The following is a 14392-nucleotide window of genomic DNA, read 5'->3' as shown; positions in this document are numbered from 1 at the left end:
CAATTAAGCCTTCTCTAAGGATTTTAAGAGGGGGGAGACATACAAATATATTGACCCCCCCCCCCCCTCACCCAGCTTCACATCAAGTTCTGTATGCTGGTCAGAACAACCTTGGCTCCAACTTTATTACAGTCAAGGCGTAAGACAGCATTTGAAGCGAGAGGATTACGCCGGCAGGGACGAGTGTGTGAGAAAGGGAGGGAAGGACGGAGTGTTGGGGGAGGAGTCGCGATGCTCGCCAGTGAGGAGGAAATAATCACAATGTTGCCTGCTCATGAAATATGAAGCAGCCCCCTATCGCTTTTTGCTCCAAATGCTGCATTTTCATGTGTGGGTCTGTAGCCCGGGTGCCTGTGTGTTTCCTTTTTTTGGACAGCTGTGTAACTGCTGATAGGCAAGACTGCGCAAGCTGATCAAGTACTTAGACAAGCACCCAGAGTAGAGTGAGCAGAGAAGAGCAGATAGCAGCAGTCTCCTCTCTCGTATCAGAGTGGCAGTGGAGGAAGCAGCAACACTGGGATCACAGACAGAAGCAGCAACAGCAAAAACTCTCCAGCCTTTTCCTTCTCGCCTCCCCTCTTCTTCTTTTTCTTTCGGAGTAGTTGTCTGCACTGACGAGCAACACCGAGGAACGAGCAGAGAGACAAGTGGACCCAGAACTTGTAGCTGTAACCAAAAAAAAACGCAGACCTGGCTACCCACATGCCGATCGAATTTGTTTGCAAAATCAAATTTGCAGAGGAGGATGAGAAGCAGAAAGCCAAGCAGGAGGGGGACAGGGAGAGCCTGATTGAGGAAAGCTGCACACCTCCGGCCAAGGACTTGGTTGGCTTCGCCAACTCCTGTTCTCTCCACGGGATTAACCACATCCTCGTCTCTGGGCGCCTGGGCATCCGGCAGACCCTGTGGGCGCTGGCCTTCCTGGCGTCCCTTGCCCTCTTCATCTACCAAGCGGCGAAGTGTGCCATCTCGTACTTGGAGCACCCCCACGTCACAGCTCTGAACGAGGAAGCCACGCCAGAGATGGTGTTCCCCGCCGTGACCATCTGCAACATCAACCGCTTCCGGTTCTCTGCTCTCACCGACGCCGACATCTATCACCTGGCAAACCTGACAGGGCTGCCCCCTAAAAACAAGGATGGCCACAAGCCCACTGATCTGGAGTACCCAGCCCCTGACATGCAGGACATCTTCAACAGGACGGGGCATCAGCTGGATGAGATGCTGAAGAGCTGTAACTTCAGCGGGCAGAACTGCTCGGCGGAGGACTTCTCTGTGGTGAGTTAGAAAGTTTCTCATAGAGCTCACTTGTTTTGCCTCCACTGTGTTTAGCTAGACTGAGGTTTCTCAGTAAGAAAAGGACAGGGAGGTCAGTACAGTATACTGTACTAAACACGCTGTTACCTTTTGTGCCTCTTAGGGCACCTTTCCTGTGTTGATTTGAACCTTTCCTCTGGTGTAAACAAATTAAATAAAGACAACTTGTTGTCCTAAAGATAATTGAAATCCCATTCTTCGTGTTGTGGTAAATCTAAGAGTTGTGTGTTATTTCCAGAAGTCAATGTATTTTCCATAAATACAATTCAGGAGTGTTGTCACAGCAGCTTTTCGTTCTGAGAAGCACCAGTTTTCTCCTACTTTGTGAATTTTCATGGAACAACTACTTCAGCACTTTCCCTGAAAGGAAATAGAAAAGGCTTGATCTGCCTGTTCTCTTTTGACTGACTTACTGGGGGTTTATACTGCCTCAAATATCAGAAGCGCAGAGTCCATGGCAACAAAATCATCTTTTTAAACAGGCAACTCTGTCTCGTTTTTTCCGTCTCCCTCTCACTAGCTTTTCCATGCCTCTTACTCTTCTTTTTTCTCTTTTACTCTCTCGCTGCTCTGTCTCACACTGCCTGTCTCTCTCACTGCTCCTCTGTTTTGCTCTCTCTTCATGTCTCTCTCTTTCTCTCTCTCTGGCATTACAGAACACCAACCTCTTTCAGAGCTCTTGTACCTTTCAGGGAGTGAGGAGTAATGTTCCACCAATGTTGTATTTCAATCTCACTGCTGTTAAGATAAAAAATTTAGAGACAGACAGACATGATTTTTGCATTAGCTAGATTGACTAAAAGGAATGAAACAATTTCCATACGCTTTTCACATCCGGTCAAACTGTATTTGTGTGTGTTTAAGACGGTTGTTGTTTGTGTGTGTGTATTTAAGACTGTGTTTTGTTGTGTGTTTTTGTTTGACTGTGTGGTAGGCATGAGTATCGATAAGATTTTAACAATTCCGATTCCTTATCAATTCCTGCTTATCGATTTTCTTATCGATTTTTATTGGGCAAGAGGAGGAAAAAGAGCACAAACGGGTTTATTTACATTATTTTTCTTTTATATAATTTTCTATAATGCTGCACACCATATACAGTATGTACAGTGGTCAGGGGCGGACTGGCCATCGGGGATACTGGGAGAATCCCTGAAGGGCCGACGGGGTTGGGATGGTCCAAAATACCAGCCCACTGCCATCACTAACTGGCCCTCCCTCTGACATCGCCAGCACCTCCAACTACTTTCCATATTACACAGCTTGAACACATATAAATTGCTCTAAGACCTTAATAGTACACAATCGCTGACTGAACTTTATACTCCTTCTCGCTATTTGTATTTAACACTCATGATGCCTATTTTTCAAAAACATTCTGAAGTGTCTTCTGAAATGTGTTCTTACGGACTTCGGAAGTTCAACGTAAGAAATGAAACATATGTAATTTTTTTGTAATCATCCAAAATAATGTTAAGTGTATGGGTATTTTCTAGGGCTGTCCCCAACTAAGATTTTCTTTGGTCGACCAAGACTCGACTAAAACGTCTGAAAATCGACTGATGGAAATTTGAAACGCTCTTAAAAAATTAAAAAACATACAAACATTTTCACGATCTGACTCAATGTCTGCTGGACATTGCAGATTCAGTCGCTAATAGCTTACTCAGGGCTGGCCCAAGGCATAAGCGAACTAGGCCGCTGCTTAGGGCTCTTGTGGCCACTAGAGGGCCCCCAAGTGCATATGAAATTACAGTTTAATGTACCGTGTTTCTTCAATTAAACGCTGCTCTCAATTAAACTCCGCACCAAAAATGAACATTGTGTAATAAACGCCACCCCAGAAATAAGTTAGGAGTAGCATGTCCTGAAATAGCTACCTAGTAGCAACACGTCATTTTAATCAACATTCTCTTGTGTTGCACTAGGGGTCCACTGTTAGCTAAATACGTTTCAAATATCACATCAACATACTGTAACACTGGTATACACAAGTTCGAGTGTTATTGGTTCATTGGGGGAGATGTCTAGCCTGGTTTGGGTATTGGTAGAAAGGTTGAAAGGGGAGGGTTACCGTACAGGTTTTTTTTTTTTACCTGACCGGGTAAGCAGGGGGGGGTTATGGTTTTGAATGGGTCTGACCGGGTAGCTGTCGTGTTTGGAAATATATCTTTTAGGGCTTTTGAGCTATCAACTTGACAACGTGCTCTCTGCCTCTTGTGTCCTGAGTCCTGTCTGTTTTCCCTGCGCGCTTCAATACAGTACCTTACTTAGCAAATTACTCTAGCTAGCTAGTTAGAGACTAGCTGTTAGGCTGCATTAGAAGGGAAGATTACGAAAAAATAGCCAGAAAACGAATAGCAGTCTAGACTCTAGCCTATTGCTAACGCCTGTCTAAATTATCTATTGAAAGAACTGGAGAAGCAGGTGCTCTTGCGTTAGCAAGCTAAACTAGTTTACAGTAGTGATGGGAAGTTCGGTTCATTTTACTGATTCGGTTCTATGAATGTCGTTCAGTAAAATGACCAAATCTTTTTTCGAGTCATTCTTTCATTTCAACGGGGTGGGGGTGGGGGGTGGGGGGGCTATACGTCCACTGCAAACACGTATGATATTCTCATGTTGGTTAGTGCATGACATGTGCACCAGCAGATACTATTTCAAAAGAAATTCCTGCATTAAAATAATGTATCATGAGTTTGTATGATTTGGTCATGTATTATCACAGTAGCATTTAATTATCACGTCAAACAATTACACTGCACTAACCTGTAAGTGTAAATGTAAAGTGAAAATAACAAAACCAGTCAGTATGATGACTTGAGCGAATATCATTCACGTCTTACTAAAACAGCGGCCATGCGAAAGGGAATAAGGAAACTGTTTCCTCTACAAAAAAATACAATGCGGGTCACGTGAAAAAAGGATCCAAAGGCCGAATCCCAATACTCCCCCTTCCCCTTCCCCCTTCCCCTTTGTTTTGCGTGTTCCCGTGAGAGCTAGTGGTGTCCCAATACTCTTTTGGAGCTAGGGGAAGGGCTAAATCTAAGGGGTATACACCCCTTAAAACCAAGTAAGATCGGGAGCTTACTTGAAACCTAGGGCTATGTGAAAACTGCACGACCGGCAACAATCATCAGATCATCCAGAGAGTTCGATACATTTTCGGCTTAATTAATTGATAAAAAAATTATGACATTCTTGTTTTGTGTTATATACAGTCATGAACATATATATTTGCAACCATTTTCCTAATTGAAACGTTTCTAAAAATCGCTAGTTTGGTACGCTAATGTTACAGTTCTGAATTGCACAACAGTCCCGCATTTCTTTGACTTGCATGTCTACAGTTCTAAGTTAACTCCATTAGCAGCGAATTTCGTTTAATATCAGTGCATAACACTACTTGCTTTGGAGATATCGATACGTGCTAGATGACGTACCTGTAACCAAGTGGCGTCCCATTTCCTAGGGCTATGTAGCCCTTACCCCTTACTTTCGAGGGCCAAGGGCTAGGAGTCAATTAAGGGGAAGGGGTAAGGGGAAGGGATAAGGGGGAGTATTGGGATTCGGCCAAAGACTCGTAGAAAGACCGAGTCGGGTTTCCTCTAACTAGAGAGCCTATGCAGGTCATGTGAAAAATGATCCAAAGACTCGTAGAAAGACCGAGTCGGGAAATGAACGAATCGTTCGTTTCCTCTAGCTACAGAGCCTATGCAGGTCATGTGAAAAATGATCCATAGACTCGTAGAAAGACCGAGTCGGGAAATGAACGAATCGTTCGTTTCCTTTAGCTATAGAACCTATGCAGGTCACGTGAAAAATGATCCAAAGACTCGTAGAAAGACCGAGTCGGGAAATGAACGAATCGTTCGTTTCCTCTAGCTACCAGTACAGAGCCTATGCAGTTCACGTGAAAAATTATCCAAAGACTCGTAGAAAGACCGAGTCGGGAAATTAACGAATCACTCGTTGAGAGGACTCGTTACTCCCGAGTCCTTATAAGGATTCGTTCAAAATGAACAAATCGATCACGGACGACACATCACTAGTTTACAGGCTACAGTAGGTAGTCTAGGTGTTTTCGCTATCTAGCTGTTATTGCATTCCTTGCAAATCAGCGTTAATAAAAAGCAGATGAGAGAGCTAGCTAGTCTAACTAGCAATGGCCGGGTTTCCCAGATTCGTTAAGAAGCTCTTAACGCTAACGGTGCGTTCACACTGCAGACTTTTTTACCGCTCCTCCTACCGGCCTTCCCAAAGTGCACCACGCTGGGGGGCGTGTCAGACAGATTCATTCAGAGCTGTAGTTCTCTTAAATCACTGTTGTAGTTCGTATAATGTCATGGCAAATGTGCGGACAAAATACAACTTTTACACACATTAAGCAAAAATCCGACACGCATTCTAGATCTGACATGATCTTATCTACAGCACACAATAGGTTATCTTTTTCCACACTTTTTTTAGGCCGAGTGAAAGATTAAATCCCACCTGCACTCTATGGAACGGGTCTTGTTCCGGCTGGAAAAAAGATGCATCAGACATAAACGTTGACATGTGTAACCTTTTATTATATTACTCGAAATGTCTGCAAATCAATCGCTAGATTATGACTTGCCACTACACATTCACTGTATGGATAGCGAGTGGCTGCCAGCCAGCATTTCAGCGTTGAATGTCAATCGTATGCCGGGTGAGCTAGCTAGACAATGCAGCTAGCACAGAAGAAAGTTACGTAATGTGAAGAAACTGAATTAAAGTACAAAATACAACACACCAGGGACGCCGACAACCTCAGCAACCCTGCGCCAGGCATAATTTTTTTTGTTTATGTCTCTGTAATCGAACATATACGTATCATACAATACTGGGTATGAAGACACACATACGATGAGTTGATCTTCCATCTTGAAATTGTCAAACCTAGAAATGTTTACCATGACCAACAGTTGCTACGTTACAAGAAACAAGAAACCAACCCGATTGGCCATCGCTGGCGTTTTCACGCTCGTCATTTACATAAAGTTCAGAAAATCCAACTTTCGCCGCCCCGCTCGCCTTCCCACAATACCCTACGCGAGCGTCGACGCCCCGCTCGCCTTCCCACAATGCCCTACGCGGGCGTCAACGCCTGGTTACATTGAAAATGAATTGGAAGCCGACGCCCCGCTCTGCCCGCCCCGCTGCAGTGTGAACGCACCGTTAGAGCTTCTTAAGAGCGTTCTAAGAGCGTTCTAAGAGCGTTCTAAGAGCGTTCTAAGAGCGTTCTAAGAGCGTTCTAAGAGCGTTCTAGAGCGCTCGTATCACCAGTCTTGTTGTAACCGAATGCCGATGGTATTTAGCATCTCTTACAATGTACTACAAATTAAAAATATTGTTTGTTTAACATGCAAATCATCAGAGCGCGCTTATCACTGCCTGAACTTGCAGCAAGCGAACTTACGTAGAAGCCGAGTGGGGAACGGTGCAACAGAGAAAGATGTTGTTGTCTTGGCCGGAGAAAATAATGTCATTCGATTTGGATGTGATTCTTATAATAGGCATATTCAGGGGGGGAGAGGGGGGGGGGGGTCGCCTGATATCCATGGCTAATTAATCCATTCCGAACAGGTAGACTAATCCACAACATGTATGTGTACATACTTCGTGGATCCTGAATGGTGTCGCCGCCGCAGCCGCAACGCATTGATTGGAGGGTCACAGATGAAATGATTCAGATAGCGTTTACTTGTTAATCAATATGAATGAGTCTTTGGTGCATTACACCAAATTTATTTCGGATTATTCCAACGGCAGAATACGAGGCGCAGGGAACTTAGATGTGCGTAAACGTACGTAAATGCTATTTAGAGGTGGATAAACGCCATTTCCGCAATTTTGAGGTGGATTTCCGAATTTCGGCAGGTGCATAAACAGCGTTTACATGCATTTAGCCCTCTCTAAATCCCTGAGACAGCCTGATGTTGTCATACTCATAATTCTAGTCAGAATATGAGTCTGAAACCGCTCCGTTGGGCTGTGAGTATGGGGCGTGTCTTGAGGCCCCTGGGCTATGGACTTTTGGCCCCTCGTCCGCTAATGTGACGGGTATGTAACAGCTGTAGCCACGCTCCGTCACGACAAGGCTCGCTCGCCACTCACTGGGCTCAAACACACAACCTCCGTCTTGCCAAGTGTGACCACTACCAACTATGCCCAAGAAAAGCTAGCTCTTCGTTGACGCGGGTGGCCTGTTACATACCTGAGGAGCGAGTTTCACGGTTCTAACTCCGTTACACTCACCCCTCTGAAACTCACTCCGCCGGGCGTTTCTACATGGGGACCTCCAGAGGCCAGTGCCCCTGTAAAAATGTCCCTGGCCCCCCCTGAGCTGACTGAAAAAAAAAGAAAATAATTAGTTTTACACGTTTTTCTTCTTCTAGTAGTCATCATGAACCGAGGAAGGGACATTGCAGCTTTTTTGCCCCAGTAAATTAAAAAGTTAGAGAAACATATCAAGGTATTGAGAGAGTTGAGGAGCTGGAGGAGGGAGAGCCAGAGTATTTTGTATAACTTTATTGTAAAGCAAAATTAAAGTATTTAATGTTTACATATCCGTTGTTTCCGTTTTTTTATGTGCCACTCTGATTAGACACTGGCCCCCCCTTGGCCCCCCCAGTAAAATTAGTCTAGAACCGCCACTGGTTCAAATGCTTCTTCATAGTTGTTGTATTTCCTCCCTTCGACGAAATATAGTTTTTACACGCATTACGAGTGGCGTTTTTGTCATTTTGTCACGTGAAATACAACCAAACTGTAGAACGTTTCTGCCTAGTTGCCATATTTGCTGCAGTCTGAATAAACTATTAAAGTTTGTGCATGTGCAACGGCACAGAGAACCGTTAGCAGAATTTTTAAAGAATTTGGCTGACGATTCCAAGGAATCGGTTCACTTGAACCAGTTCTAAACATGAACCGGTTCTCGATATCCATCCCTACTGTGTGGGGGTGTTAATGCCTGTTTGTGTGTGTGCGAGAGTGACAGAGTATGAGTGTGTAAATTATGTATTAAAGCCACAGTTCGGTAGTAGATGGATTTTTCTCTCTCTCCCCAGCTAGAATTGCTCTGGTGATGATGGATTGGTGGTGTCAAGTCCTAATTAGGTTTGTTAAACATTGATAGGCACACCTTTCTGGGACCCAAGCATGCCTTCCTATCAGAGTGAGAGCACAGTATAACCTTTCAAAATCCACATCACAGAGACATAATGATGAAAACCCCTTTGACTTTTGTCACTGCGGTAACAATAGATTAACATTTATTGTCTCTTTATAGTATTCTATTTTATATCATTCTAGTTCACACCAGATTATCTGTAACTTCATAATATTATTGTCTAGGAAAGGTCTTTTTTATCATTCAGCAGAGTGTAGCATTACAAAGTTTTAAAAGCATTGGGGAGAATGCGGCATGAAGTTGGTCTGTCATGCAGGCATGACTGAATGTTTTGAAGGTTCCTTTGCAACCGGTTAGCGAGAATGTTCTCTGACAGGATGACAGTCTCTCTTCCTGTAAGTACACAAATTACGTGACAATTGTGACATCTAGGAATCATCTGTCTCTCTTCAACTCCTGAAACCTCGGCAGGTCTCCTTTGACAGTGGAGCACCTCATCACACATTAAAATCTTTCTGAAGTGTCCCAAGATGCCGTTTCATCTCTTTTGGCTATTTGCATGTGGGGTGGAGTGGGATGGGATGTATTGGGGGGACATGCTGTCAGTTAGATTTGTTACAGGCTTCTTGCTGCCTCCACGCATGACAAATCATTTACTCCAGTCCCAAGGGCAGGGCAACTGGGGAGGCGTGTGGAGACAAGGTAGAGAACGCCGGAGAGAGATAGACAGAGAAGACAGAGATGGAAGTGTGCTGTTGAAACGCTACCACACACAGCAGTGAGAACACGCGGGCTCACACGCAGCTTCCTCCAGTTTACATGAGCGTGAGTCTCGGAGGGATTGTGGAGACGGATTATTGTGTATGGAAGGCTGCCTAATTAAACAAACCCCTTATTACAGGTGATGTGATATTAATCACATCCATGTGAATGCATTTACACACATTTGCACGGACTTATGCACACACACGAACACACAACCACCATCATCGTTTTCTCACAATAGTGAATTACCATGTATCGAACCACTAACTCCAGATGTTTTCTTTAGGTAACGAGTGCAAAGATACCCTTTGGGTTCTCAATTATGAAGTGTCATTGCGAGGCTTCTTGTAATTTAGGCACTTGTAAACGCATTGTATTTTAGATTTCATCCTGAAAATGATACCAAATTGAATTCCATTGTCATTGATGTTGTGGTTTACTTGTGTTACTGCGTGGCTATTGATCTCAGAAAAAATATTTTGTTTGGATTTATTTCCAGACCATTTGAATCACTGAATGCTGAGAGAAAATTTAGTTGAGGAGGTAGAATTCAATGACATTTATATATTTTTTTTTGAAAAAGAACAAGAATTATAACAATTCTTCAGTTGTGTTCACTTTCTGTGTCATTGTACTTTAAAATCCATCCATATGTGTTTAATTTTGTGGTATGAAGATATAATTTACATTAATGGGTGTGCTCACGCCTTCGGCTCACGCCATTGTTCTCTCACATATATATTTAATATTATTATCCCACCCCTAAAAAATGATGAATATTTGCACTACATGTCGGTGTCGAAATGTTCGTCGTGATCCCGATTGAGTTGCTTGTATTTGTTATCACGTTCCGTTTGACGGTTTAGGCTTAAAGTATTTGTGGTAAAAAGTGCCTTCTGTCAACAAAGGGTACTCAGTGCTAGCCTACGTCACTACGTCAGCACACGTTAGCAACGACGCATGGATACAACGTGATAGAGATGTTCTAGCACGTAAATTGGAGCTTGGATTAAGAGTGAAAAATACCACCCCCAAAAATTCCCAACCATTGGACTTTGTTGAGAAAGCGATTTCGAGTGGAACTGCAATCTCGGATTTTTGATTTAGGTCGTGAAAGTCTTTGTAATTTTGGGATTTGTGTAAAACTTTGGAATTTGAGTGAGCCGCGTCTTGTTTTTACTTTAGCCTCAGAGTCAGACTCGGCTCGCAGTGTGTAGTAGGCCTACACTGTCTTCAATGCCACACAGCCTAAACTTTGTCAAAAGAAACATTCTCTTTTTTGGCGCTTTCAAACAATCCCCTCAGTGATGTTTGGCTAGCAACAGCAGTTAGCTTGCTCGTAGCAAACTTCTTTTGAATAAGCAATGTCCCCCTAAATTAATGTCAATTTTGTTTACGTTTTTGGGGGCATATTTTCAGTTAGCAGACGGTACTGTTTGAATCGCGATTCCATCTGAGATACTGCCGGTGACAACGTTGTTACCTTGTTAGTAGCTTGTTTCAAAGGGGGTTCTTAATGAATTATGCAATACGAGTAGGCTAATGCTTTAAAATATCACTAGAAGGGAAAAACTTAAGGGGAAGGACCCACCTGCAAAGCAAACACATCCTACAATTTCCCCAGAAATTGTACTCTCTCTAGTTGGGTGTCTTGTGCTTTCGGCAAGGGCACAACCTTTGTTCTCTCACATATCCTTTTCTTATTTTCCTACCCCTAAGGATCCCTCAATATTTGCGCTACATAGACAACGCCTGTGTCAAAAGGTTCGTCTTGGTCACGGCTGTGTTGCTTCTATTGGGATTTACATTACGTTGCACTGTTTAGGTTTGAATTAAGTTTTTGTGGCAAAAAGTGCCTTTTGTCGGCAAAGGGAATCAGTGCAAGCCTAACGTCATAACGTCAACACACGTTATCAACTACGTGCATAGACGTACTAGAAAGACTGCTGCCCACAGTACTGGCAGCATCATACATAAGTAATTCAAGACTTGCATGTACAGTAAGTAACGTCACATTAAATAATGTATTTAAACTCAAGCTTGTTTGGTGTGACGCTGTTTTCAATGCCACAATCTAAACTTTGTCAAAAGAAACTTTTTAAAATTTCCGGCGCATTCACACAATCCCCTCAGTGAATTTTGGCTAGCAACAGCAGCAAGGCTAGCTTGCTTGTAGCACAATTTACAGACGTCAGCTTTTCCACCGTGCAGGGCTCTAGACTGAGATCAAATGGTCGTATTTGGCATTGTTACTGACAATGATTGCTTCCAGCAAACTTCTTTTGAATTAGCCATTTCCCTAAATAAATGTCAAGCTTATTTACATTTTTTGTGGGGCATATTTTCAGTTAGCAGATGGTACTGTTTCAATCGCAATTCCAGCTACTACTGCCGGTGTTGTGTCCCTACTGGTTTCCAAACTAACTGGTTTCCCAGCGGTGCATGTATTTATCAGTCTGCCTCTATCACCAGATTTGTCACAAATTCACAAACATATTACTGGCGATTTTCAAGTCGGATCTCATATTTGCTGCGGCGAATATGGCAGTATAGGCAACGTGCGCTCACTACATTGCCATTCACGACAAAATAAATGGAGACAAAATAAAACATTTGCAGGCTCGCATGAAGTGGGATTCGATCGCACTAGAGCAAAACAGGTCATTTACCAAAGGCCATTGCTTTACACCGCGAGCCATTCCCTGGAAATCTTCAAATCAGTTATGTACTTAATAACCACCTTGGCCTTCAGGTAACATCTTGATTTGGCTTCTTCTGGAACAAGTGGTTACTATAGACACTACCCGAATGTAGGCTACTATGTGTGTATTTGGGGTTTGTTCCGAGGCAATAGCCGTATTTACCCCGACATCAAAGCTCCTTCTGACACCACATATAAAAAATTAATACTAAGAACGTTGCTCTTATCCCAGACAATACGATCAAAATACGCATAAAATCTATTCTAAAATTTGCTTTTTTGAATTGTAAATGAGCATCAACACATGTATGCTTTTAAATCTATGCAATCTTCATAAACAATAAGTAGCCATTTTTATATAAAATATACAGAAATATCAGTTGTAAAAATGTGTTATTAAATGGACCCATCTGCAACCAACGCAAGCAAGCACACCCTACAATTTCCACAGAAATTGTAACCTCTCTAGTTCTTATAGATTCACCTATTAATATTAAAGTTGTGACGTTCAAATACAAAAAATCTCTGTAAGAAAGACAAGAACATCTGACAGGTCTGATATAGTCACCTCTCCTAAATTTGCTTTCCTCAAAACACAACATTGTGAAACCTTGTTTTACTCCACCATATAATGCCATGGTGTACAATTAAATATTATGTTATTGACCGAATCATCACAATCCAGAAAAATCCGATTCAACAGGCAACTGAATTAACAGATTTGTTTTTCTTCTCTGTGTTCTCTCTCATAATAATGGTTGAGTTTTGTCTGGGCTGATCTGACTTCCACTTCTCTGTGGTAGGAAGCCCTCTGACTCTGTAAACTGTCGCGCCCCCTGTGTTTGCTCTGACTCTCAGCTCTATTTGCACCTGCGTTATCTGATTTCCCTCTCAGATAAAACTTATATTTTCTGCATGTGCTCATGGGGTTAACAAAGTGGCTATTTGTTGGTTGGTATATGTGTCTATGAGAGTGTGGATATGTGGTTATCGCTATGCAATCTTGCTTGATAGTGGCACCATTAATGGTCCTGCTTAAGGCCTCGGTGAGATTATATTATATTTTGCTGCTATGAAATTTGGTGATGAGTTGATTGAGATCAGACATTCATCCAGTTTGAATAAATCATGTGTGCTGGAAGAAGACTGTGGTCGATCAATAGATGTCATACTGAGCGATTTCACATAGTTATGTTTTGGGAAAGGACTGAAACCCTGTTTCTTGTTGATTTGGGCATGGTTTTAACATTTCTTGCCATATGGTCAATTTAGGTTTTCCTAGCTAACAGCACACAAGGCTTTAAGATGTGAAAATAAATAAGGCCGTATGTTTTTATCCTTCTGTCTCTTAGATCTGCCTGTCTCGTTTGTGAAACATTTCCTCTGCACAGGTTTTTTGTGTGTGTTTGTATATTAGGTTGTATGTGTGATTACTTGTCTATGGTCATGTGGTTGTGTGTGTGTGTATGTGGTTGTCTGTAGTCATATGTGTGTGGGTGGCTGTTTGAGGCTGTGTGTGTGTGGGTTTGTTTGTTGGTGTGGTTGTGTGGTGTAGTTGTGTGTGTGTATGTGTTTGTGTGTATGCATGTGTGTGTAGGGTTTTGTGTGTGCTGGGTTGAGTTGGCACCCTTGTCCCCCCCTGCCTGTCTCTCCATGGCGACAAGTCTGTGGGAGGAGAGAGACTGCTGCACATGAGCAGATGAGTTTGAGAGGGACAGGAGGTCCCCTGGTGGACTCAACGTCTGCAACCCCCCCCCCCCCCACACACACACACACACACACAACCCTCCACAGCAGAGAACAGGGGACCGTGAAAGTGACTGCTTTTCTAGAGTGCTCTATCCCAAACAGCCTGTCAATTAGGTTGTGTAAAGCTTTCCCCCCATCTCCCCCACCCCCCTCCCACAACCTGGCCAGCTAGGTTCCATTTCCGATCCATTCTCAAAGCCTCATCCCTCAGAACTGCAGCCCAGAGGTCCACCAGTTACTACCCCTCCTCACCACCACCCCTTGCTCCTACAGATGTAAACTACACCCATGGCAATCCCTGATGCTGCTCCTCTGATGGGGTTATGTATGAGCAAGGACCCACTCGCTATCCTCCTGCTAAATTTCCTTCTTTCCTCCTCCTTCTCTCTTCCACTCCTACTCTTGTTCCTTCTTCTCTTCTCCTCCCCTTCCTCTTCTGCTCCTGTTCCTCTTCTCCTTCTCTCCCACTCTTCCTCTCCTCTGGGCCAGCCTCGGAAATGAATCCTAGTGCCTCATTTACCAGGGGGGTATTCCAAGTAGCGGGTTTAGCGAAAACTTTGAGTTGTTTAACCCTGAAAAGAGGCATACTCCGAGTTCCATGTTCCAGAAAGAGAGGTAACAAAACCTTTTGGTAAGTTTCCATGGTAACTTACTCTGTGAAACTAACATGCTCGCTAGCAGGTTTTCCATAACAAACTCTG

General features: G+C 43.3%; 1 protein-coding gene across 1 annotated transcript in view; it reads left to right on the top strand.

Moving 5' to 3' along the window:
- The first annotated feature begins 347 nt into the window (after positions 1 to 347).
- Positions 348 to 14392, top strand: part of asic4a (acid-sensing (proton-gated) ion channel family member 4a) — a 129387-nt gene continuing 115342 nt past the window's right edge. Inside the window, exon 1 of the mRNA XM_047047819.1 lies at positions 348 to 1278. Within this exon, the coding sequence (XP_046903775.1) occupies positions 703 to 1278 (576 nt within the window). The 5' untranslated portion in view covers positions 348 to 702. The remainder of the gene's footprint in view (positions 1279 to 14392) is intronic.

Source organism: Hypomesus transpacificus, chromosome 23 (assembly GCF_021917145.1).
Source record: "Hypomesus transpacificus isolate Combined female chromosome 23, fHypTra1, whole genome shotgun sequence".
In the NCBI taxonomy this organism is placed as follows: domain Eukaryota; kingdom Metazoa; phylum Chordata; class Actinopteri; order Osmeriformes; family Osmeridae; genus Hypomesus; species Hypomesus transpacificus.
The sequence above is the reverse complement of the archived record's forward strand: the minus strand, read 5'-3'. Positions and strand labels throughout refer to the sequence as shown.